The 23,682-nt window shown below is 41.9% G+C and overlaps 1 protein-coding gene across 2 annotated transcripts in view; it reads left to right on the top strand.

The window, feature by feature from the left end:
• The window catches only part of CABLES1 (Cdk5 and Abl enzyme substrate 1), a 51,818-nt gene that overhangs the window by 13,800 nt on the left and 14,336 nt on the right, over positions 1 to 23,682 (top strand). Inside the window, exons 2-7 of one of the 2 annotated variants that reach the window (XM_083451646.1) lie at positions 11,248 to 11,319; positions 15,139 to 15,231; positions 18,731 to 18,808; positions 21,719 to 21,821; positions 22,062 to 22,218; positions 22,981 to 23,084. In XM_083451646.1, coding sequence (XP_083307772.1) covers positions 11,248 to 11,319; positions 15,139 to 15,231; positions 18,731 to 18,808; positions 21,719 to 21,821; positions 22,062 to 22,218; positions 22,981 to 23,084 — 607 coding nt within the window. The remainder of the gene's footprint in view (positions 1 to 11,247; positions 11,320 to 15,138; positions 15,232 to 18,730; positions 18,809 to 21,718; positions 21,822 to 22,061; positions 22,219 to 22,980; positions 23,085 to 23,682) is intronic. The other variant, XM_083451647.1, reaches the window with a different exon arrangement.

The following is a 23,682-nucleotide window of genomic DNA, read 5'->3' as shown; positions in this document are numbered from 1 at the left end:
ATCATGCTAATAGCCTTCATTGAGAAGTAGGCCTGACTTTATGGACCCAATCATGTAGATGCTCATTTCACATTATTTCTCGCCCTCAAAATATATGGGCAGTGATGGAGGGTAGAATAATACACACTGGGCCTCTTTACAGTGGTACCTTAGTTTAAGAACAGCTTAGTTTATGAGCAACTTGAATTAAGAACGCTGCAAACCAGGAAGTAGGTGTTTTGGTTTGTGAACTTTGCCTTGGAAGCAAAACATGTTCCGCTTTCTGTTGAGCGTGTTCATTTGTAAATTGAGGCCCCCGCCTCTATGGGAAAGCATGCCTTGGTTTAAGAACGGACTTCTGGAATGGATTACGTAAGTTTGTAAACCAAGGTACCACTGTATACCCGAAGGAGTGTCTCCACCCCCCATCATTCAGCCTGGACACTGCGGTCCAGCTCCAAGGACCTTTTTGGTGGTTCCCTCACTGCAAAAAGTGAGGTTACAGGGAACCAGGCAGAGGGCCTTCTCAGTAGCGGTGCCCACCCTGTGGAACCCCCTCCCATCAGAGGGGAGGAAATAAACAACTACCTGACTTTTAGAAGACATCTAAAGGCAGTCCTGTTTAGGGAAGGTTTTTAATGTTTGATGTTTTATCATGTTTTTATTACTCTGTTGGGAGCAGCCCAGAGGGGCTGCAACTGTTCATGTGGAAGACTCACTTGATTATAGAGGCTTTCTACATGGTGGGAGAGAGGGGTCTATGTTAATCCTTCACTATATTATTGTCTGAATTTTCGGGAACCGTGAAATTGGTTTTCAAGATGGAATAATCCTGCCGTTGTTTCCATATTTGCTTGTCTTTTGATGAACTTCAGCATGGCTGAAGTGAGGGAGCTTGTGATCAGTTCCCCACTCCTTTGCCCCAAGTCAATCTCACTTTGAACTCACTACAGTCTCAGGGTTGTTCCTCGGTTGTGTATGTAAACTCCAGGCTGAATCAAGTTCAGGGGCTGTTAATCTCCAAATCAAGCTTGTTTATAGTAGGTTTAAATATACTTATTTCTTATATAGATTAGCAGACTTATTTTAGAAACTTCAGATCTACCTACACATAACGATGCAGGATTGTTTTGAGATGCACTGTTCCCAATTTAGAAACGGAATCTTATCCAAACAATGATGTAAACACTGTCATTGCTATGTCAGTATAATTGTAGAGAGTAATCATTGCTTATTCCTCGCCAACATGTAATAAGATGATTTTACCACTGTCCAGCCTGCTTTTGAACATACATTAGTAATGTGTATAAATCAAATTATAATGACTAGAATTAGTCCTGAGAAGTGAGTATAAGGATGACTTCACTCACCAGATGAGATTGTTGTGGTGTGCTTTCATATTCTTTTTCAGAAAGCATATCTACTTATCTTAACAAAATAAGGGAGTATTTGGGTCCCATATGCTTAACCAAATAATGCCTGTGTAATCAGACAACACTAAGCATCTGTAGTCATTTAAACCTAGTGGTTCGTATCAAGACTTAAGTTGATAATGAACAGATATTGTCTGGATCCAGTCCACCAGTCTCTCATTTATTGGTAATAACTAGGAGAACAGGGAATAGCCAGTCCTTTGCAGTGTCCTGCATCATGTCCATTGTCCTTAATCTCAAATGACATATATAAACCTGAGAATGCCAAAGGTGAGTACATTTACTTTGAGGTAGGCTAAAAAAATGCACCCTTCTCATCATTCCCAGTATCTACTGTTTTGAATCAGAACACATTGAGGAATATGTCGAGGTGTAAGAGACCTCTCTCCGCCTACTTTTCGTTAAGTTCTTCAATGGGGATCACTGGAATGGTGGGTTCATTTTGTTAACCCAATCTTCTTCCTTATTTCTGTACAGCAATTCTGTTTTCTTTTCATAGTATCCCTTCTCCGCATCACAATAGTCACAGGAAAGCCTTTACATCCTGCCTGTGAGCTATAGCTGTGCACAATGGCTTACAGTTTTCTAGGAGGTTTTGTGCTTTATAACTGTATAAGTGAAAAGTGGTCTATAAATAAAATAAATAAGTGCTCTATGTTTGTAGCACTTGAGACGTTTTAGTGGTCATAACTCAAGTTTTATTTTCTGGAAGTCCTTGTAAGTCCTTCTGGAAGTCCTTGCAAAATTCTAACTGATACCAGTGAAAAAACTGTTCAGGACTATAGCACTACAAAGCTGTATTTTACAGAATTGTCTTAAAACTTTGAAGAGGATTAAACAGAAGTGTATTTACAAGTAGGAAGAAGGAATGAACCAAATGCACTTTTGCTGTCTTTGTACAATGAATCCATCTTGCACTGGTGGAATGATGTGAACACCATTGCTATTTCAGCTTTATTTTCAGTGTTGTTGTTGTCTTTAAAAGGCACAAAGTTGAATCTCTTCTGTTAAAAACAGAAATAGGAGGTGGAACTCATTTATATAGTGGATATACAATACCCACTGCAGTTTGGGGGGGGGGGGAGAGACTGGAAGTAGCTACCAGCATCTTTGTCTGCTTCAAAGGACAAAAACAAATGTATAATTCTTAAAAGTGACCTTTTCCCTCTTCGTTTCTACTCAGATCTCTTTGAAAAGTTCAGCTTTCTTTATGGATTATCTTTCAGTGAAAGATGCTTTCATGTTGGCATGAAAGGCCAGTGCCAGCATCCTTGTAAACAGTTCTGCAGTAACAAAGCACTTCTTAAATGTGTGGTAGGAGATATTTTCTTATGTTTTTCAAGGCTAGGACTTAAAAGAGTCTTGTGGAAATTGTACTAAGCGCTGGTCAAACTATCCCCATTATAGCAGGCTGAAGTGGAACTTCCACTGGTCCTTGTGCCTATGTGATAACAGCTCTGTGAGCTCCTCATCCCAGGACTCAATATATGTAATACTGGGTGCTAACATCTTGCCACAGCACCAGATTTTGGAAGATACAGTTGTATTGTCCTAAATAGCTCAGGGAGCAATAGCGTGCTGGTAGGTAGCTGTAAGAATGATAAAGGGAGACCAGAACAGTGGGTGTGGGTGTGATGTTGGGGTCAGGATGCGCTTCAATTTTTTTGACTTGGAACGAGACAAACAGAAATTGCATTGGGACAGTTTTTTCATACAACCTTTCATAAAAGTGGTAGCAATGTGCACATGTGCAGATATACCAACTAAGCTTACAGTATAGGCTCTTGAGCAACAGGAGCTTACAGCTGTGTTGGCCAAGTATGACTTAATGTGAGCATAAAATGACTTAATGTGAGAAGAAAAGGACCAGCTCTCTCCTAATTTACAATAGCTTGCTTTGCTGGTTGTCAAAGGGGATCCTTGCTTACCCCTACTGGACAGTCAGACTGTTGGCTTCATTCACACGTGGAATTTATTGCATTACAGTGGTACCTCGGGTTAAGAACTTAATTCGTTCTGGAGGTCCGTTCTTAACCTGAAACTGTTCTTAACCTGAGGTACCACTTTAGCTAATGGGGCCTCCTGCTGCCGCTGCGCCACCGCTGCACGATTTCTGTTCTCATCCTGAAGCAAAGTTCTTAACCCGAGGTACTACTTCCGAGTTAGCAGAGTCTGTAACCTGAATCGTCTGTAACCTGAAGCATCTGTAACCCGAGGTACCACCGTAGTTTAACTGATTATAAAGCTTGTGCTTCCAGCCTGCTTTCTAAAGTTCCTTTTACGCTGTGCTTGCCTGTTCCGCCACATCTCAAATGCTATTCTGCCATGTTGTGATAAATGTCCTTCACACATGTCATCCCTCCATCCTGTTCCTCTTCCTCTACTTTCTGCCATTCTTCCAGGCTTTACCTGCTTGGCATGACTTTCTGTGCTGAAACACTGGCACACACTTCCTCATCAGACAAAGAAAAAAGTGTGAGCCAGGAGTGCGGCGTGCGCCATTGTGCCGCCCCACAGCTCATCACAAAGGCGGGAAAGTTTGCCTCATGCGATTTTTCTAAGTTTCAGAAGCTGCAAGCAGAGTTTTTCTGAAATCAAATAGCACAGAAATAAGCATTAAACTAGTGCTATATTCCATTAAATTCCATTAGTTTTCCGGAAGTTGCTTTTACGTCGACTGAAAGCTCAAATAAATTGCGCAAAATAGCAGTAACGGCAGTAAAATAGAATAAATTGGAGTGTGAATGTAGCCTTTGGCCAACTACCATACCATTAAAAAAAAAAAAAAAAAAAGCAATCCAAGATGAAGCCAAGTGTGTGTGTGTGTGTGTGTGTGTGTGTATGGAAAATTTGTGATTTAATCTGAGAACACTGGAGAGAAAACAAAACTTAAATAAAAGGACAAGGGTAGCTTTTGTTCCATGTTAACCTAATCATATCACACTGCTTTAGGACAAAGTAGTTTGATTTATCATTTCTAGTGAATGGAAAGCCCTGTTCATTGTATAGCAGGATTCATTTGGCACATAGTCAACAAGTGATTAAAAACAAAACAGGGATCAATGTTCATATCCTTTGTCCCTTTCTCATAGAAGTCTTTCTTTATCTTCATCCATGTTGCAGCTTGTTCTCAATAATGTAGCCTAATTATAGGCACGTGACTGACTTGAAATCATTTCTCCCTGTTGACATTTCCTGATGCTTACTTAGGTAATCTTTCTGAACAACTCTGCAGCATTTCTTTGAGCATATTGGCAGGAGTAGAGTGAGCAATTTTTGAAGATCCAGACAGTGCAGTATTTTCATATACTTGGCTTTGTGTAGAGCAGGCTGAGAAGTTTAGTGCTTGCAGTAGCTAAAAGGCACAAATGGCACTGATCAGGCAGGCTGGAGATTGGATTAAGAGCTGTTGCTTCAACAATTAAGCAGCTCAGACATGGCACTTAAGAAGGATCTGGAGACTCCACACCCTCCTGGTTCTTGATCAGGCCCTGATCTTAGCAGGTGTTTACCATGTGCTTCTCCTCCTCTGGAGTAGCCTTGTGTGCAGTTAGTTGGGTCCTGGAGCTGCTGAGTCCAAAGCTATTTACTCACCATCTCTTCTGCTCCTATGGCCCTGGGACAGATGCAGGAGGCAAATGTAACCAGACAGTTCCAGTCCTGGGGTTAGGAGGTCCAGATCTGGGATAATTGGCAGAATGGAGATATGCTGGAGGATCCTGCTGCTCATCTGAGGAGACCTGAGGTTTGCTATTTGTAACTTACCGTACGTTGTGAGTTATTTAGTTGAGGAATTGTACAAACAGTTATAATTCTTGTGAAACTAGAGGCACGTATGGGTGACTAAACACCACTGGTAATCAGTGAATACTGTTCACTTTATATTCCCAAAAATAAAAATGCATAAAACACTTTGGTTTTGTCATTAAGGGAAAAGGATAGAATAGAATTTGCAGCACATTGGTAGGCATTTTTAAAACACTGGGCATTTATTTATTTTTTAGAGTTGCTGTTAATGATGCACACTCTGCGACTTCTGCTGGGCTGAGCTGCCAATGAATCACTCCTTCAGTGAGATATGGCAACTGCAGCAATGAAACTATGCTTTATAGGCATAATCCTAGTAAACAGTGCTTTTATTGTTCAAACATTCTTTCTTCTTTGCAGCAAAGCTCCCATGTATGTGTTGAAAGAGCCCTTGAAGTGTTGTTTTTGTGACACATTTTAATGAACCTCTTGCCCTTTTGTGTAGTTCATGTAATGCAGTTAATTTGACTGGAACAAGTGCTCCTTTTTTCTTTGCTTCTGTTTCTTCTGCTTGAGACTAGGGCATGGAATATGCTGTTCAGAAGGCAGGGGTCAGATCTACGCCCCAGTGTGTGTGGCTTACAACGGCAGTTGTTTTCACATATAAAATTAATTACATTAAAGGGGCAAGAAAGGTGTTGTTCTTCCCTGTGCAGCTGTATCTGTGCTTCTACATTAGATACTTTGGTGGCACAGTCTTGCACTATCATGGCTAAAGAGGAATTAACTCCTGATAAATGGAGTAGATCTATCTTGGCTGCCACTAAAACTCTTTTCTTCAGTGTTTTCACATCTCCATGAGGATTGTGACTCTTGGGATGTTCTCCATTCCTTCTCTACAATGGAGCACGTTGATGTGCTGGCAGATCTTCTGCTGCTTAACTTTTTGACGGATTTGGTCTTGTGTGCATGTGGTAGGGCTATACAAGCAGTGTGTTGCACTCTTCACAGAGGAGGCTTCTTTCTTTGTTGCGTACTCTGGGGTCTTCCCCGTAAACATGGCACAAGCGTAAACCTGTGCAGCAATGGAATCAGTTACTTAGTGCTACACTGGATACAACTCAAGACAAACATTTAAAAACAATTCCATATATTAAAAAACAATTAAAATGGAACCAATACAGATGCAGACTGTGGGGTAAGGATCTCCAGTTAAAAGGTTTGTTGAAAGAGGAAGGTCTTCACTAGACGCTGAAAAGGCAACAGGGACAGCGACTGTCTAGAATATAACAGGCAGGGTAGGTGGCACAACATGAGCTAGTAGGCAACTAGTTGTGCACATTGGATTGTCATGTTGTTGTTGTTGTTGTTGTTACCATTGTGGACAGGCCCAGAAGCTCACAATTTCTGTGAGGTGGGTCAATGTTAATCCTACTTTTTACAGCATTATGTATGAGGCAGTGACTTATCACCTCATTTATCCAAGATTTCATTGGAATTTGCCATGCTGGCTCTTAGCTGTAATGTTGATTTATTTAGTGGATTATTTAGTGCAAAACAGCAGTAAAAGATATGTTGTTTCACATTCTGGCTTTTCAGTATAGTAGGCTAAAATTCTAATCCCACCTAACCCCCGTTGAATTTAGTTGAATTTAGTAAGACTTGCTTCTGAGTAGCCTTGGTTAGAATGATGCTGTTAGTCTGTTACATAATCTAGGATAAAACAGCAGCAGTTTTCAAAATAAAAGCAATAAAAGCTCTGATTTACAAAGAGCACAACAATCCATGATATGATATAAGAAAACAGGAATTTCCAGAGTGTGAGAAAAATGGCCCTGTGAGTAAGTGTCTGTAAACAGAATGCAGCAAGTTGTAAAAACAAATGTCAGGCTTAATTTTCCACCTCTTCAGCAGCTGCCCCTTTTTGGTCACACCAGTGGCTGAGAAATGGAAAACATGCATTAAAAACACTGTGTTGAATAGTATTGCATATAACAGATTGACTTTTAAAATATAAATACAGTGGTACCTCGAGTTACCGGTACATATGCTTCAGGTTACATACGCTTCAGGTTACAGACTCTGCTAACCCAGAAATAGTACCTCGGGTTAAGAACTTTGCTTCAGGATGAGAACAGAAATCGTGCTCCAGTGGTGCAGCAGCAGCAGGAGGCCCCATTAGCTAAAGTGGTGCTTCAGGTTAAGAACAGTTTCAGGTTAAGAACAGACCTCCGGAACAAATTAAGTACTTAACCCGAGGTACCACTGTAATAAATAAATACATTAAATTATTATTATTAATTAAATATTTCTGTGGCACTTTTCTGGGAAGCGCTCATTGAAAACAACAACAAAAAATCAAATGCTATGAACAGACCACAAGAATAAAACTCATCCTTTTCCTCCAAACAAACCATAAGCCAACAAAGCATAATTCATGGCAGTTAATTTTTTTGAGCCAAAGAGGAGTGCTGCTGAGGGGGCCTTTCCACTACCATTCATGTTTGTATTGTCACACTGTGCTGCTGCCTCGTATTTTCTTGTCCTCACCACCATAATGAGAAAAAGAGAGAGAGAGAGAGAGAGAGAGAGACTATTCTGTTTGCAAAGGGGGTAAAAAATGTTAATTTTCCTCACCAACCAAGTGAGGAGAGAAGGCTGTTAGCATGGGAAGGGGATGAAACCAAAGCATTTGACTGCCAGGGAGTCTTAATTTCATGTATTTTGGGAGCTCCTTCTCTACTATCACAGTTTTCACCAGTTGCTAGGTCACTGAAGAATTTTTTTAGAGCTCAAAAGCATAGCACTAAAAATAGACCTCAGGTTAAAAATTCAATGACATCATCCTTTGGGGGAGATGCATTTGTATGCTTATAGGTGGAGAGACAGTATGAAATGCTGGATGAGAAGCTCACTTGTATAAAAGAATAATGTATTCTTCTAAGCCAACAGGGGGATGAGCCAAAGGCTAAATGCATCCAGAAATAAATTGCTCTAGATGGAGCTGCATGATTAATGCACAGTTACTGTAGTCATGTAATAAGAGCAGGTCTTTTGATATCTTCTTCAGAACGTCTGTTCAACCTGCTTTATTTAAAAACAAAAAAGATGTTGAGCTTCCCACAACTCTTCTGCAGGCTAGCTATCCACTAAAGTGAGGAACCAGATGGACTACAACTCCCATCAACCCTAGCAAGCATGGCCAATGGCCAAGGATGATAGGAGTTCTAGTTCATCAACATCTGGAGGGCAAAAGGTTCCTCATCCATGCAGTAAACCAAGACCAGCCTAGCTTTCTTCAATTTTAAACATACACATTGATCACTGTGAAACAGTCCCTAAGAAAATGTTTCTGTGTAAGTCCTGCTGAAATGAATTCTTGTGCTGTTCCCATTAGAACGTCCCATTGGACTGTGTCTGAATTTGGCAGGCTTCATCTTACACCAGGGGTAGCCAACACAATACCCTCCAGATATTGTTGGATCCCAACTCCCATTAGCCCCAGCTAGCATTGTTGTTGTTTAGTTGTTTAGTCGTGTCCGACTCTTCATGATCCCATGGACCAGAGCACTCCAGGCACTCCTGTCTTCCACTGCCTCCCGCAGTTTGGTCAAACTCACGTTAGTAGTCCTCATCCTCTGTCGTCCCCTTCTCCTTGAGCCCTCAATCTTTTCCCAACATCAGGGTCTTTTCCAGGGAGCCTTCTCATCTCATGAGGTGGCCAAAGTATTGGAGCCTCAGCTTCAGGATCTGTCCTTCCAGTGAGCTAATATAGCCAGTGACTAAGATCTTTAGTAAGAAATCTTACATCAGAATAAAATTAGCACTAGATGTTCTTAATTAGTGTGTGTGTGTGTGTGTGTGTGTGTGTGTTCATTCATTTAAAACCCTAAACACAAGGTTAGTGCCACAACAAAATACAGGGAAGTGTATGAATCCAATTCTGTTTTTGTTTTTAAACATTACAAATCCAATTCAAATGACATCACAGGTGAATTGATATACATGTTGTAGCTGGCAGGCTATGATTTTGAACAACACAATAGGTGTACAAGATGTCATTATTCCCCCTCAACTTTTGGGGCATGTGCATTCTAAAATTTTAATGGTTTATTTATTGTTACTCCTCCATTAATGTATTGTGGTTTTAAATATTTACAGACCTTCTTTCAGCTCTAACAAAGATCCCCAAAGCAGTTACCAAAACAAAAGAATAAAGAAGTTTAAGAACGTAACAGAAAATCCTCAGTACCAGGAAGAGATAAAATAGAATAATGTTCCAGAGATTCGAAGTTAGCTGTAAACAAATCAAATCACTAATGCAGATAATGGAAGAGATGGCATTAGCTGTATTTCTGTGCATGTGTATTTGTGTGTATATAAATATCTAATAATTAGTGTAGTCTTATTTGTATAACCCTGTTAACAGGAAGCTATTTATGCTATCTGAAATGTGGTAATACCTTTTGATTCTTTGGCAAGAGATAACAAACTTCTAAGTCTCTCCAACTTCCCTCCTAGGCAATCTGATTATAGTTCTTGTTTTGTTTTGATTATGCAATCTGATACTATCTATTGTATGTCCATTGTATGATACTCGTTTTTTTCTAGAACTGATTTTATCTTGCTGCATTTACCCCCTCAAATTATTGAAGTTTAAGTATGTATGCTTAAAAAATATTGAGTCATAGGGGCAGCAGGCCTCGTTTCCAAGGAAGATCTTACTTCCTTTCATTCATGTCCCCTCACCCTCGCCACCACAGCTTCCCCTTCCCTTTCTTCTTGTCTCCTCTGTGATGTGGCCACCTTCCTCTCTGCAGAGAAAGCAGAGAGGACATAGAGGGAGCAGGAAGGTGAGCAATCTGAGCTGAAGATAGTGATTGACAGCTCTTTCACCTGGCAACCTGCAAGGGGTCATAATTGGGCCCCAGGGCTGCAAGTTGCTGCTGAGTTTGAGATTCCAGAGTCGTAAAAGGAAATATTTTTTTCTCATACAACAGAAAAGGGCATCTTGTTTCCTGGTGTAAATAATTCTGCAAGTGGGAAGGGTACTGTTGTACTCGGGTCTGTTTGCAGCCTTCCCACAGACATCTGGTTGGCAATTGTGAGACGAGAATGCTGGACTAGAAGGATGGTTGGGCTGATCCAGGATCTTATGATCCTGATCTTATGATCTTAAAAACCAGGACAAACAAGGAGGAAACAAAGAAGAAGGAAGGAAGAAACTCAGATGAAAGTTTAAGAAGACATTGGATTCCACAGAAAATGATGTCAGGGGCCACATTTGACCCCTGGGCTGCAGGTTGCCCCCCCCCCCTATGCAGGTTGCATAGGAAAAACCTCAGTAGCAGTTTGAAAAGCCTGAAGACAGGAGAACTGGTTTTTATATGGCATGTACTGTGCATATATGGATGCGGGTGATGCTGTGGGTTAAACCACAGAGCCTAGGACTTGCCGATCAGAAGGTCCCACGACGGGGTGAGCTCCCGTTGCTCAGTCCCTTCCCTGCTCCTGCCAACCTAGCAGTTCAAAAGCATGTCAAAGTGCGAGTAGATAAATAGGTACCGCTCCGGCGGGAAGGTAAACGGCGTTTCCGTGCGCAGCTCTGGTTCTCCAGAAGCGGCTTAGTCATGCTGGCCACATGACCCGGAAGCTGTATGCTGGCTCCCTCGGCCAATAAAGCGAGATGAGCGCCGCAACCCCAGAGTCATCTGCGACTGGACCTAATGGTCAGGGGTCCCTTTACCTTTTTACTGTGCATATACAGATCTGCAGGCTGAAATCTGGGCAACAAGTGTTTAAGTTTAAAACACTTAGATCAAACTGGGGGTTTGAAGTAGTGAATATTTGCCCGAGATCATTTGAGATCTTGCAATATAACTTTTCTTGCATGACAGCCTTGTTTATGGTGAAGAGAAGTGTGAAGGAAACTAAGAAGCAGAAAAGTTTATTCTATATTGTTATTTTAAATTAGACCAGTTCAGCTCTGTTTTGTTTTTAAAAGTGTGTTATTATTTGTCAAGGTTAGGGCAATAAATTGCCTATGGTTTTAGTATTTAATTGTTCTTTTTTCCCCTTCCCTTCACAGACGTCGGTTGATTTCCCAAAGGTCTTCACTGGAGACTTTAGAAGATATTGAGGAAAATGCTCCTTTACGGAGGTAACTATAACTATACAGAGTGTATGCATGTTGAAATGATTCTGCCACTGGTCTGCCGTCTTGCTCACCAACTCCTCTGCCACTCTCCCCACATTAATCCCCTCGCTTCCCACTAAGCTACTATTAACCCCCCTTTTCATCTTCTCAACCTTATTTTTGAAGCCACTGCCCTCTTCTGATCTGCAACCCCGCTTTGCACCTGTTTCCACCGTCATCCCCATGTACAGGCCAGGGCTTTACATGTGAACGTCTAAGAACTCTGCTGGATCAGACCAGAGGCACATCTAGTCTAGTATTGTATTGTTCTCAACGTGGCGAACCAGGTGCCCACAGGAACCACATAACTAGGACTTGAGCGCGGTAGCGCTCTCTATCTTCTCTTTCTATTCCCCTTCCCCTTTGCCATTTATTTTGACATTTGTTAGAATTTGGACCACTACAGAACTTATTTAAAACTGATATTGTTCCACCCAAGAACATGTGAAATAATTGTAGGGGCAGGGGGTGAGGGAAGAGATCAGGGCTGTGGCCATCCCTACTCCTTATGTGCTTAGGTCACAAGGGATTCTGTGCATGCAAGGCTGACCCAATACATTTTGTGGGTTGAGATGAAGGAAAAGATGTCCCCGCCCCACATTACACATAGCGTAGATGTGAACTGGATTGGTTCCACAGCTCCTACCACACTAGCTTCTGCTGGAAGGGCTGACCCTCTTCCGTATGCATATACAGTGGTACCTCGGGTTACACACGCTTCAGGTTACATACGCTTCAGGTTACAGACTCCGCTAACCCAGAAATAGTACCTCGGGTTAAGAACTTTGCTTCAGAATGAAAACAGAAATTGCATGGCCGCGGCGCGGCTGCAGCAGCAGGAGACCCCATTAGCTAAAGTGGTGCTTCAGGTTAAGAACGGACCTCCAGAACGAATTAAGTTCTTAACCCAAGGTACCACTGTAGATCAGGCATAGGCAAACTCGGCCCTCCACATGGCTGTTTGGGGCACACCTTATATAAATACAATGTTCTTTGACAACTCGTAGCTTTTAAGGTCTCTGTCCTGTAGCATCCGTCATTTCATGCCAAATATATTCATAATGCTGCAAACATAGGTGCCTCCAGAAGGCAAATTCGTTTGTAAAGACCTGTAGTTAGCCTGCTGATGCAGTATGCTCTGTGATACTATGTACCCTGTTAGAATCCAAACGCTGCATGACTGACTAATAATCTGTTTACCAATTCAGGATAGTGTTGCTCTTTCATCAAAGCATTTGTGTTCACCAGGGACAGAGGATCAACTGTAGCTGGGGCTTTGATAGGAACCCAAAACAAGCTCATAACATCAGGCAGCCTTGCTCAGAGTCAAAGAACTGTTCATTTACAACCCTTTCTTTTTTAACATGACACGAATTATTTACAAATACAAAGTAAAGAAATGAATAACTTGCCAATCTCACCCTTCTATAAGGTTAGAAAGGGACACAAACTTTGAACTTGCTTGTGATAAACAGAAAATCTTTTTATCATTTGTGTTTGTCCTAGGTTTCCCATACGAAAATGAGCTAATAGAAACCATCACACTAACTGTTTGCTATCCTTGGAATTTGTTACGCTTGCCTGGCCAGTACATGCCTTGCTTTCATTCATCCAAAGGGTGTTCAGATTTTTTCCATTGTACTTTTTAACATCCTTTACTACATTTTTTCCAGCTTTTTAAATTGCTTGTTTCAAACCATTCCAAAAATTACCATAACCAGTAATTTCTTTTGTTTTATGAAGAAACATAAACTAAAAAAAGAGCTCTTATTGAAATGCACTTGCAGTTGATAATGGAAGAAATGTGATTGATATGATATGATATGATATACGTGTTTAGCAGTATAATTACCGTATTGGCCTGAATATAAGCCGCACCTTTAAAATTGGAGGGGGCGGGGAGAAAAAAATACCTGAATATAAGCTGCTCCATTCCTCGCTGCTCCTGGCTGCATGTTGGGGGGGGGGGGGGCTGTGTTGCCAGCGGCCTTTTCACTTCCTTGCTTTTTCCCTTCCCAGCCTTGGGGGAGAGGATGGGGACTACGAGTGGGACTGGCGCCATGCTCCTGGCACTGTTTGCCCTGCGCTCCTGGCTGCATACCCTAAGGTCACAAATATAAGCCGCACTTTAATTTTTCACTGTCGGAATTTGAGAAAAAAGTGAGGCTTATATTCAGGCTAATACGGTATTTAAAAAGTAACACACCCTGTGCATTTTGCCTGTGGTATAGCCCCTTGGCAAGACAAAAAAATTATAAAGTTCTCCATAGGTCAAGGCCTGAGTAATTTAGCTTATCAGTATTTACTACTGAAATCCACCCAATTCAAACTGAACAGAACCGTTTCCCCATCTCCTAAGGGGCAAAAAACCTGAATAGCAAAATCCGTTGCTTCCTCTTAATGAGACTGTTCTTTTTAGACCGTATGTAACAAAGCATTCATGAGAGCATTGTGAAGTGCAGTCATAAATTATTCAAATGCAGCTATAATTGCCCAAAGAAATAAATAATGTTTAATATTTCAGATTGTTTACTCGTGGTTCTCCTTCCAGTGGACTTCTGTTCGCAGTGGGGATTCTTTTAATTGGAGCCCATTGTGACTGTTGATAGGAATAGTTGAGTGGAGGGAGAAATGGCAGCAGGAAAAGCTATGCCTGATGAAAGCCTGTCTTCTGCACAACTATTAAAGGTGCAGGAGCCCTGTCCTCTTTTCATCTGGCTAACCTGCCTAAAGCTCAAACAATGGCCCTCCATCAAATACATTGGATTTAAGATTGCTTGTCAGCAAGGGGCCATGTGAAAATACACTTTTGAAGCTGAAAACATGCTCTCTGTGTGCTATCAGATCCCTTCACTTCCATCTCTCGTTGTCATATTTTTGTGTGTCCGTTACATCAGTGCATTTATCCTATACACCTCTCATGTCTACATCCAGTCCGATCCCTTCCTAGACCACCGTATCCACTTGTCACAATTCATGCACCATCTGTTGCCAATCAGTCCTCAGTTAATTGTGCTTTATCCTTTGCCCTTCCTCTGTTGGGTGCCTTTTATCTTTCCCTTCCCTTTGGTCCTACACATTACCTAGACGTAACACCTTTCCCATTCTATCGTGCGTTTTATACCACTTTCCTACAGCTTACGTTGTGCACACATTACTGGCTTTACACCCAGGGCATTCTTTTTCTCTCTCGCAATAATCAAATCTGGTCTTAAGGGAAATGCATCACAATGCAGTATTTTATAAGAAACAACAGGATAGATACACATTGTGGCTCACTTCCCAAACCAGGGGTGGGAGCAAACTGGATGCAGGGTAAATGGGAGTGTGTTAACAGACTTAAAAGAGGAGGAAAAAGAGGAAGCAAACATATTTTAGAGAAGACCTCCTTGCACAATCCAGTTACTTTTGTTAGCAAAAGGAACTTTACCCATTATGAAGTGTTTAAAAACTGAAAAACATTTTGGTTTGCACTATTACAGAGAATTCTGATGGTTATGAAAAGACACATCATTCTTCCATTTCCCTATCTCATCTTTCCTAGGATCTGTAACAGAATCCAGGAAGTTCTGTTTTTCATTTTTAAATATATTGCTTCATTCTATTATTTTTTTAAGCCCCTTTTGTTTCTAGACATTCTTGTTTTCGTTATTGCTACAGACTCCTGAGTGGGGAGGATGGTGAACTGAATAATTTGTCTGGTCTTTCCTTCCTGCCTTTGTGTTGAGATATTCTGGCTATTCAGCAGAGAACTTAATTGGTTTCAATTGCTTTATTTTTCAGATGCCGGACTCTGTCAGGCTCACCCAGACCAAAGAACTTTAAGAAGGTTCATTTCATCAAAAACATGCGACAGAATGATACAAGGAATGGAAGGTATTTTGCAGGCAAAGAGCAGTGTGCCTTTGTAGGAGATAATGGTCATCTTTTACATGTGGAAATTGGATTCTGTATGCAGATCACCACATTTCCTAGTGCAAGAATCCTCTGCAAGGAAAAGCAAGACATAGCCGGATAATTACCTCTGTATTCTGTAGTCTTCAAGCTGGGCTACCTGGTAAAGAAAAAATCATGTAAAAATCATTGCCCCAGGATCCGCAGTGGCAAATTATCCACTGCCAAGTGGTAGTGTGTACAGGTGCTTACTGATGCAGGATTAACCCACAGTGAGAGCAACCTCCCCATCTTGGGCTACCACTGGATGTGGGTGGGGCTGCTAGCCACACAGTATGCAGCATTGCAGGTGAGAGTTTATACACTTTGCGGTTGAAGGAGAGAAGCTTTGTCCCATGGATGCTTATCTCTATGCTACCTGTAACATGGTAGCCAGACATTATCTGTCTGGCAAAGCACATTGGCAAGAGAAGCAGTTGAAATAAAATTCTCTTCTTGGTTAACACTTTTGGTGTATGCTCTATAGGTGTGGGAATTACAAAGGGAGGCGTGTTATAGGGAGATAAAATACTACGCAAGGAGCCTCACTTGGGTTTTAAAAATAGTCAGCAGGTGCCCCAGAAGCCAACTGATGTTACATTGGGTGAGCAGCAGCCATCAAGAACCTCCAGGTATGGAAAGTACAGAACAGAGAGTGGGACCAAAGCACAATGTTGCTTGCAAGGTTCTATCCAAGAGTGGATGTCTCTTCTGGTGCTTGCTAAGCTTTTGGAAGTAGTCAGGATGAATGTAGGGGGGTAGCCAAGCCAAGGAATTTCAGCAGCCTGCCTGAGGGGCTTTTGGTGGGTGAGGAGATACAGTACATTGAGTGCTCCAAGCACCCAGTAGCTTTGGGTGCTAAAATGCCTTTGGAAAACAGAGAGCTCCTTTTTAGTAGCTAGATCCCTTGTCAGCCATTAGCAATGAGATGTGTTCCAACTTGTGAAAAAAATAAGGTATTGTTTTTGTGTTTATGAAACTCGCCTGAGCCGTTTTGTGTTGCCGGTTTAAGAACTCTGCTTCTGCCTCAGCAGTAGGCCACACTTCTGTTCAATCCTGTTTCCCAGCATGATTAATGTTAGAGGTGGACCAGATAATTCAACAGCACACAGTTCAAGAGTACAGCACACTGCATTGTAGAAACATAGGAAGCTGCCTTATACCAGGTCAGCCTGTTTGTCTATTTAACACAATATATCCTACTCTGATTGGCAGCATTGAAACATTGAGGTCCTTCACATCTTCTGCTGCCTGAGGCTTTTCAGCAGCAGTGCCAGGACTGTAGCATGAGATCTGCATTCAAAGTGTGTGCTCTCTCTCTGAGATAATAATAATAATAATAATAATTTATTATTTGTACCTCGCCCATCTGGCTGGGTTTCCCCTAATGTTCCCCTAATGTTCATAGTGAGTTTTCTTTTGTTGTGTAGTATCAAAGATACCATAATTTTCGCCCTATAGGGCGCACCGGCCAATAGGGCACACTTTGGGGGGGGGGAAATAAAGGGGGGGAATTAATCCCCCCCCCGAGCCCCAAAGAGCAAAGAAGCCATGACAGCGAGCGGGATGGATCCCGCTAGCTGTCTGGGCTTCGTTTTTAGCCTTGGGGCTGGGGGTCCGGGAGCGAAGGCGAGGTTGCGCAACCTCGCCATTGCTCCCGGAGCTTGCGAGGCTGGTGGCTGGGGAAGCTCGGGCTTCCCCCGACCCCAGCCCCCAGAACAGGCTGCTATCCGCAAGCCTTGGGAGCCCAGCGGGAACTCCCGCGGGCTCCCAAGGCTTGCGGATAGCTTCCTGGAGAGTGAGAGGGGTCGGTGCGCACCGACCCCTCTCACTCTCCAGGCTTCAGCGAAAGCCTGCATTTGCCCCATAGGACACACACACATTTCCCCTTCGTTTTTGGAGGGGGGAAAGTGCGTCCTATAGGGCGAAAAATACGGTATTTGCCCCACTCATGTGACTGAACATGCTTTGAAATACCTTTGGGTATTTGCCTCCTTGTAGAGCTATAGGCTAACTAAATCCTTTATATGTGTGAAGTTTCAACAATGGTTTCTGTTTCATCACAAATACTAAAATTAAAGGGAAATGGCTGATCACTATCTGCATCTTGTTCTATATTCCGATGCTGTGCTTTGTAGGAAGTTTTCCTCTTTGCTTGCAATAGGACAACACAATTAAAAGTAGAATTGCGTGCTAATGATGATTTATAATCCTCACCTGAAGGGTGAAGAGTTCATTGTAAGTTCTTCCTGATGTTCACTGCTAGCACAATTGCATGCTGAGGTTAAAGGGACATTCCTAGTAGGTTGGTATCTAACATGGCCTATTCCCTCCAGTTCTGTCTGCATTTACAGTTGGAAGCCTTGCACATTTCATGCAAAATTCATTGCGTACAGGGACATTAGATTGCATGCTCTGAAATGGCTGGCACGTCAGATGCTTTTGCAGACTTAATTACTGCTCTGAACTGCAGTAGTTAGTGTAAAATTTGTGTGAAAACACAGTGGAGTGAAGCCATCTGTTTGATTTTGGATCTCTTAATGCAGAAGTGGTTGTATTGTCATCTGTTCGGCAGACTCCAATTATCGTTGCATTTATGAACTCTGGACTAGAGGACCCATTTATTTCTCAACCATTTCTGGCACAGCACTGTGTTTAAAAAACAAAAACAAAACACAGCTGTCTGACCCATTAATAGTTTCCCTTGGGCTTCCTTGTCAAAGATATGTGAAGTTATGAAAGTGACAAAAAACCTGTGACAGTTGTTGGTTTTTTTCCTGGAGGTTTATGCCAATATCCAGATCAAAACATCCAAAAACAGATACTTCTTCTCTCTCTCTCTCTCTCTCTCTCTCTCTCTCTCTCTCTCTCACACACACACACACACACACACACTTTCTTAAATACATTATTTGTAGGACTCAAAGTAAACCATGTTTGAACAAGTGAAGTAGGGTTACCAATTTGTTTTTATTCCATTTCTTTAGCCAAATTAAGAGGACCAGCTTCTGCGTTACTAAAGCCACTCCCCCCCCCCCCCCCCCGTTGTGTGCAGAGAGAGCAGAGTAATGGTGGATACGCATTGGCTCAAGTCCCAAGCTTTTCATTCTGCACCCAGACTGCTATGCATAAGGCTCTTTCCCCCCTTTGTCCCACTGGAGATATGATTACTAGTGATCTCTCTTAAAGCACTGATAACCAAGTGTTAAGCCTCCCTTGTCCTATGTCAGTTTATGGTGCTTGGCCTGTCAGATGTTGGTAAGCGCAACATACAGTGCAGTTTATGAGTGAGAATAGATCCAATTCGTCTGCAACAGTGCAATAGAAAGAAAAGTGGGATAGCGGAAAGCAGTTTTTGCCGAGCAAAGTTTTAAGTTTGAATTGAATTGAATTGCTGGATTTGCTACCCTCTATCATAGCCTTTACTTTATTTGTTTTCTAGAATAGTCCTTATTAGTGGCAGAAGATCCTTCTGCAGCATATTTTCAGTGCTGCCGTATCGGGACTGTAGCCATGTTGGGTATGTATATTTGTTTCATACCTGTTGAGTTTTTCTGGGTAAATGTTATGTGCTACATGCATCAGGGATGTTGCAGATGACATTTCTAAAAAATGGTAAACTTAATTAGAAATGTTTGCCCATGACTGATGATCAGTATCTGCACTTCCAAAAGAAGTGAACAGGAACTGCAGTTTTTCTTCAGCATTTCAGATCTTCAGTTGGCCTTATCACAATGTGGCATACTCTGAACCAAGTGAGAAGCTGCTGTATGCTATGACTAGGAATGGATTGTCTTTGAAATCAAAGCAAGTTATATTGTTATTTGTGATGTACAGAGTATAAGTGATGTCTTATCTGATGTGCGACTGACCGCACTTCACACCATTTGAATTTGCTAACAATGCATTAATAGTGTGGTGTATCTGAAATAAAAGTTTTTTATAGATAGAGGTTGCACTTCAGACCAAATGAAATCCTTTAATCATACAGTGGTACCTCAGGTTAAGTACTTAATTCGTTCCAGAGGTCCGTACTTAACCTGAAACTGTTCTTAACCTGAAGCACCACTTTAGCTAATGAGGCCTCCTGCTGCTGCTGCGCTGCCGGAGCCCGATTTCTGTTCTCATCCTGAAGCAAAGTTCTTAACCTGAAGCACTATTTCTGGGTTAGCGGAATATTTAGCCTGAAGTGTATGTAACCTGAACCTGAAGTGTATGTAACCTGAGGTACCACTGTACTTCTGGGCTGTTCTGTCAGCTCTCAAAAATGGCTTGCTTTTTCTTTTTTTAAGAAATGGTTCGTGAAAGGCCTGGTGGTGTATCACCTCACAACCATAGCACTAGAGATGAAGGATTGTAGTGCCAATGCAGTGCCACAACTTCAAACTGGCACCAGTACAATCACGTTCCTTGGCACTACAACACAGTGGGCTTTTACCCTTTCAAGTGGCCCAAGGGACTGTTGAAAGTCCATGCTTTTGACACGACCTTGCAGTATGTTCTGACAAAGCTTGCTTCTGTAGACTGTACCTCAACATTTTATTCATTTGGTACCGTCTCATCTGTACTGTACTTGTTGGCATCGGTCTCAGGAGACAGTGGAAGAGTGTGCCTTTGGGAGTAAAGTCAAACCATGGTAGTTACAGCGCCTGCTTTTGGCTGTAGAGACCAATACAGGAGAGACATGTTTTGTTGCAGCTGGAGCAAATGAAGGCGCCGGTCGTGCTGCTACAGATGTACCATGGTGTATCTTCTCTCTGTGCTCATCCCAGCGGTCATTCTTTATCTGGTCACTGCTGTGGATGCACAACCTGACTGTCTTGTTGTCTGCAAGGGATTCTCATGTGGCAGGGTTAATGTTGCCAGCCTGTACTGTCCTCTACCTTCCCTTCCCTTACCATACCACTCTCAGGAAGGGCTTCCTGAGGACAGTATATTCTTAGGCAAAGTATTGTGTCCCTCCTCCTCCTTTGGGTCCAAGCTCTTCTGATGGTCTTAAAATAATAATAGTAATAATAATAATAATAATAACAACAACAACAACAGCGACAACATTTCTTGTGCCAGGTATGCTTCTGGCCCCATCCATCACTAGCAGGTTTCTACATGCAAGCTTTAAAGGTTAAAACAAACACTTTAAATTGTGTCCAGAAATTAATTAAAGGCCACTGGAGCTCTTTTAATACTGGAGATACAGGGGCTTGTATCAGATAGCGTGCACCTACTTTTTCAAATTCCTATTCTGAAACTGGCATTTGCCTTTGTACCAGTGAGAGATTCCTCCTCCTCCTCCTCCTCATTATTATATTTTTACCCCACTCATCTGACTGGGTTGCCCTAGCCACTCTGGGCAGCTTCCAACAAAATATAAAAACACAATACATTAAAAAACTTCCCTATACAGTCTGCCTTCAGATGTCTTCTAAGAGTCATGTAGATGTTTATGTCCTTGACATCCAATGGGACGGCGTTTCATGGAGCACCTACTCCAAACGAATCCAGCTTCTGAGGAGGAATCTTCCTCAGGTCTGCAGGAGGAGAGGAAGGAGTAAAATTTCACTCATATGCTGTAGTCATCCTCTATACACAACTAACAACTATTTTTATTTTCAAAAATGGTATGTCACATTTAAGGTCACATTTAATTTGACCCTTACACTCGGTTTCCATGAATTTGAAATACAGACTATTATAAGACTTCATCTGCCTACCCGAAGGGTGGAGAACCTTATACTGTCAAAGGATTAATCTGCTGAGGCCTGCGTGATGGCTGTACACAGGAACCAAAAGAGAGCAGGGCTACCCCTTTTCTTTCTGTCAGCCCCTTCTTTTTCTCCTTCTTCCACCCCACCCAGCTTCCCCCCACCTATAGGAAGTTGGTGCCTCACGCAGCTCTTTGGCCACGGGTTCCTTCCCCAGGTCTCATAAGCAGGGCCCCCCCCCCCCCCCATATTTTGAACTGCATGTAAATACAGTGCATAAGATTTCAAAAAAGCATTGTGTTCTGAGGCTTCTGTTGTTGCACAGAGCATTGGCTTTTCAATTTTGTTTCCAGGTTTAAAAAAAACCTGGTTAATTTTTAATTGCGCTTTAAATTATTCACATGCTGGAGTGTTTGGCCATTGTTCTCTCTTAAAGAGAGAATGCCCCGCAGAACTCCCACATAGGTTTTTATAGGTCTGTATCCATATTCAGATAATCCAATAAATGTTATTTCTGCTTAATGATACAACTGTGCTTGCTTCCCTGGGCAAGAGTATTCTGATTTTGTGTTCATTATTAGTATTAGCATATAAATTTTTGGCAAGAGAGTCCTGTTCTACATAATTATCATTATTTTCTTACTTGTGTTTGAGAAATGGCGTTGAACAAACAAGATTTATATCTAGTTACATGCAAAATATATTAACCACTGGCTTCTGCTTCCCAGGGATATGAAAGCAGAAGGTGGGAGGCCATGCCATTCTGCGGCAGGAGTTTGCTTGAAAGACATAGTTGGCCTTGAAGGTGTGGAATTGGGAGCCAATGGGAAGGTAAGACTACTTATCCTACCAACATATAATCAAATCACATTTGTATCCTACAGTTTTCTTAAGCAACAGTATTCTCTTTGATTTTTTTAGGAAACAGTGGCTTCTAAGCATCTGTAAAAATTCAGAACATTCAGTTCTTGAAATTCAAGTTTTAAAGTAAACAGGTTCTGTACATGAGCTTTCATGTTGTGGGGCAATTAAAAAAATCAACATTGTGTGTCTCTTTTTCTTCTTTCTTAGACTGTTTCTTATACCCAGTTTCTCTTCCCAACCAATGCTTTGGGGGGACGAAGAAACACGATAGACTCCACCTCATCCTTCTCACAATTTCGCAATGCAAGCCATCGTAGCCTTTCATTGGGAAGGGCTAACAGCACCCAAGGGAGCATGGATGGAGGTAACATTTTAGAATACATGTGCATTTGAGTCCTTGGCCTAAATGGAACTTTGGGGAATAGATTGACATGATTGTATTCAGCTGCATTCCACAAACCTGTGCACCCCTTCCCAAGCCCATGAGAACTAGCTATCACACAACCCCTAGGCCCCACAACAGCTGCTGGCCCTTCTAATATTGCTGAAAGATTTCGTGGTAGCTCATGACTGACACTCAGGGCACCCTGGAACTGTTTAAGCTGTATCTACCAGTAGCAAGCATTTTTGGCCGTTGTTGTGTGACCTATGGACTGTGCACTCTCTTGAGTCCAGATATGTTAGAGGCTTGCTCAATGCAATGCAGCCAATTGTACATTAGGGCTTTCATTAACATTGTTCTATCTTCAGTAAGTCCACTTATGAACATTATTTGGAAAAAATAAATATCCATTGCTGTCTATTAATGGAGCTGATTTAAAATTCATAGATTACATTATGATCATTCAGGTAGAAAGCCTGTAAACTTTCCCAATGCACATCTTCTGGCTTGTTTGGTTAAGTATGTTGCTTTTTTTGCTTCAGTGCTCCTTCCCCATCCCTAAATTGCCACTGAAGACCACATAAACATTCACCTTCACAGTTTTAACTATATACTTCAGAAGCTGAATTGCCCATGCAAAGGCAGTGTTCTGCAATTCGACTAAGCTTGTCTTCCGTTATTTATTATTTTATGTCTCTCACATTACCTTATGCAGTTGCTTGTATGCATTGATCTTCTTCATAGGCAGTGACCTGGGAGATTATATTGAGTACGACCCTAATCTTTTGGATGATCCTCAGTGGCCGTGTGGGAAGCACAAGCGGGTGCTAATATTCCCTTCATATATGGTGAGTAGTGTTTGATAATGTGACAAAATTGAACGTGAACTATACACCGGCTAAAACTTTGAAGCCTCAATTTGTCTTACTTAAACTGATTGCTCTTTATCTCTGCTGAGAGTAACAACTTATGAATCCTAGTTACAAATGACAAATGCTTTGCCTTTTGGGATATGAAAGCTGCTGTGGATCAATGAAAGGGCAAACGACATTATGCTACTGTATTTCATTGGCCGAAAATCTAAGGTTTGTCATTTAGTTAGTTTATTTTTTACAGTAATACCTCGGGTTGCAAATGCTGCGGGTTGCGCGTTTTCAGGTTACGGACCGCACCGAATCCGGAAGTACCGGAACGGGTTACTTCTGGGTTTTGGCGCATGCGCAGTAGCGCCAAATCACGTCACATGGGTACGCAGACGCGGCACTGCGGGTTGAGAACATGGCTCCAGTATTAATTACATTCGCAACCCGAGGTTCCACTGTATTTTATTCAAAGGACGTAACTATTTTCCTACTCAGCTCCTCTCGCCCACTCACTCTCTCCTTTTGATGTTAGTCTCTTTCCCACACACTTTATACATGAACACAGCATACGAAGATAAAACAT

The sequence above is a fragment of the Podarcis tiliguerta genome (assembly GCF_965153285.1).
Source record: "Podarcis tiliguerta genome assembly, chromosome: 7".
NCBI lineage: Eukaryota > Metazoa > Chordata > Lepidosauria > Squamata > Lacertidae > Podarcis > Podarcis tiliguerta.
Note: the sequence above shows the minus strand (reverse complement) of the source record. Positions and strands in the feature narration are given on the sequence as shown.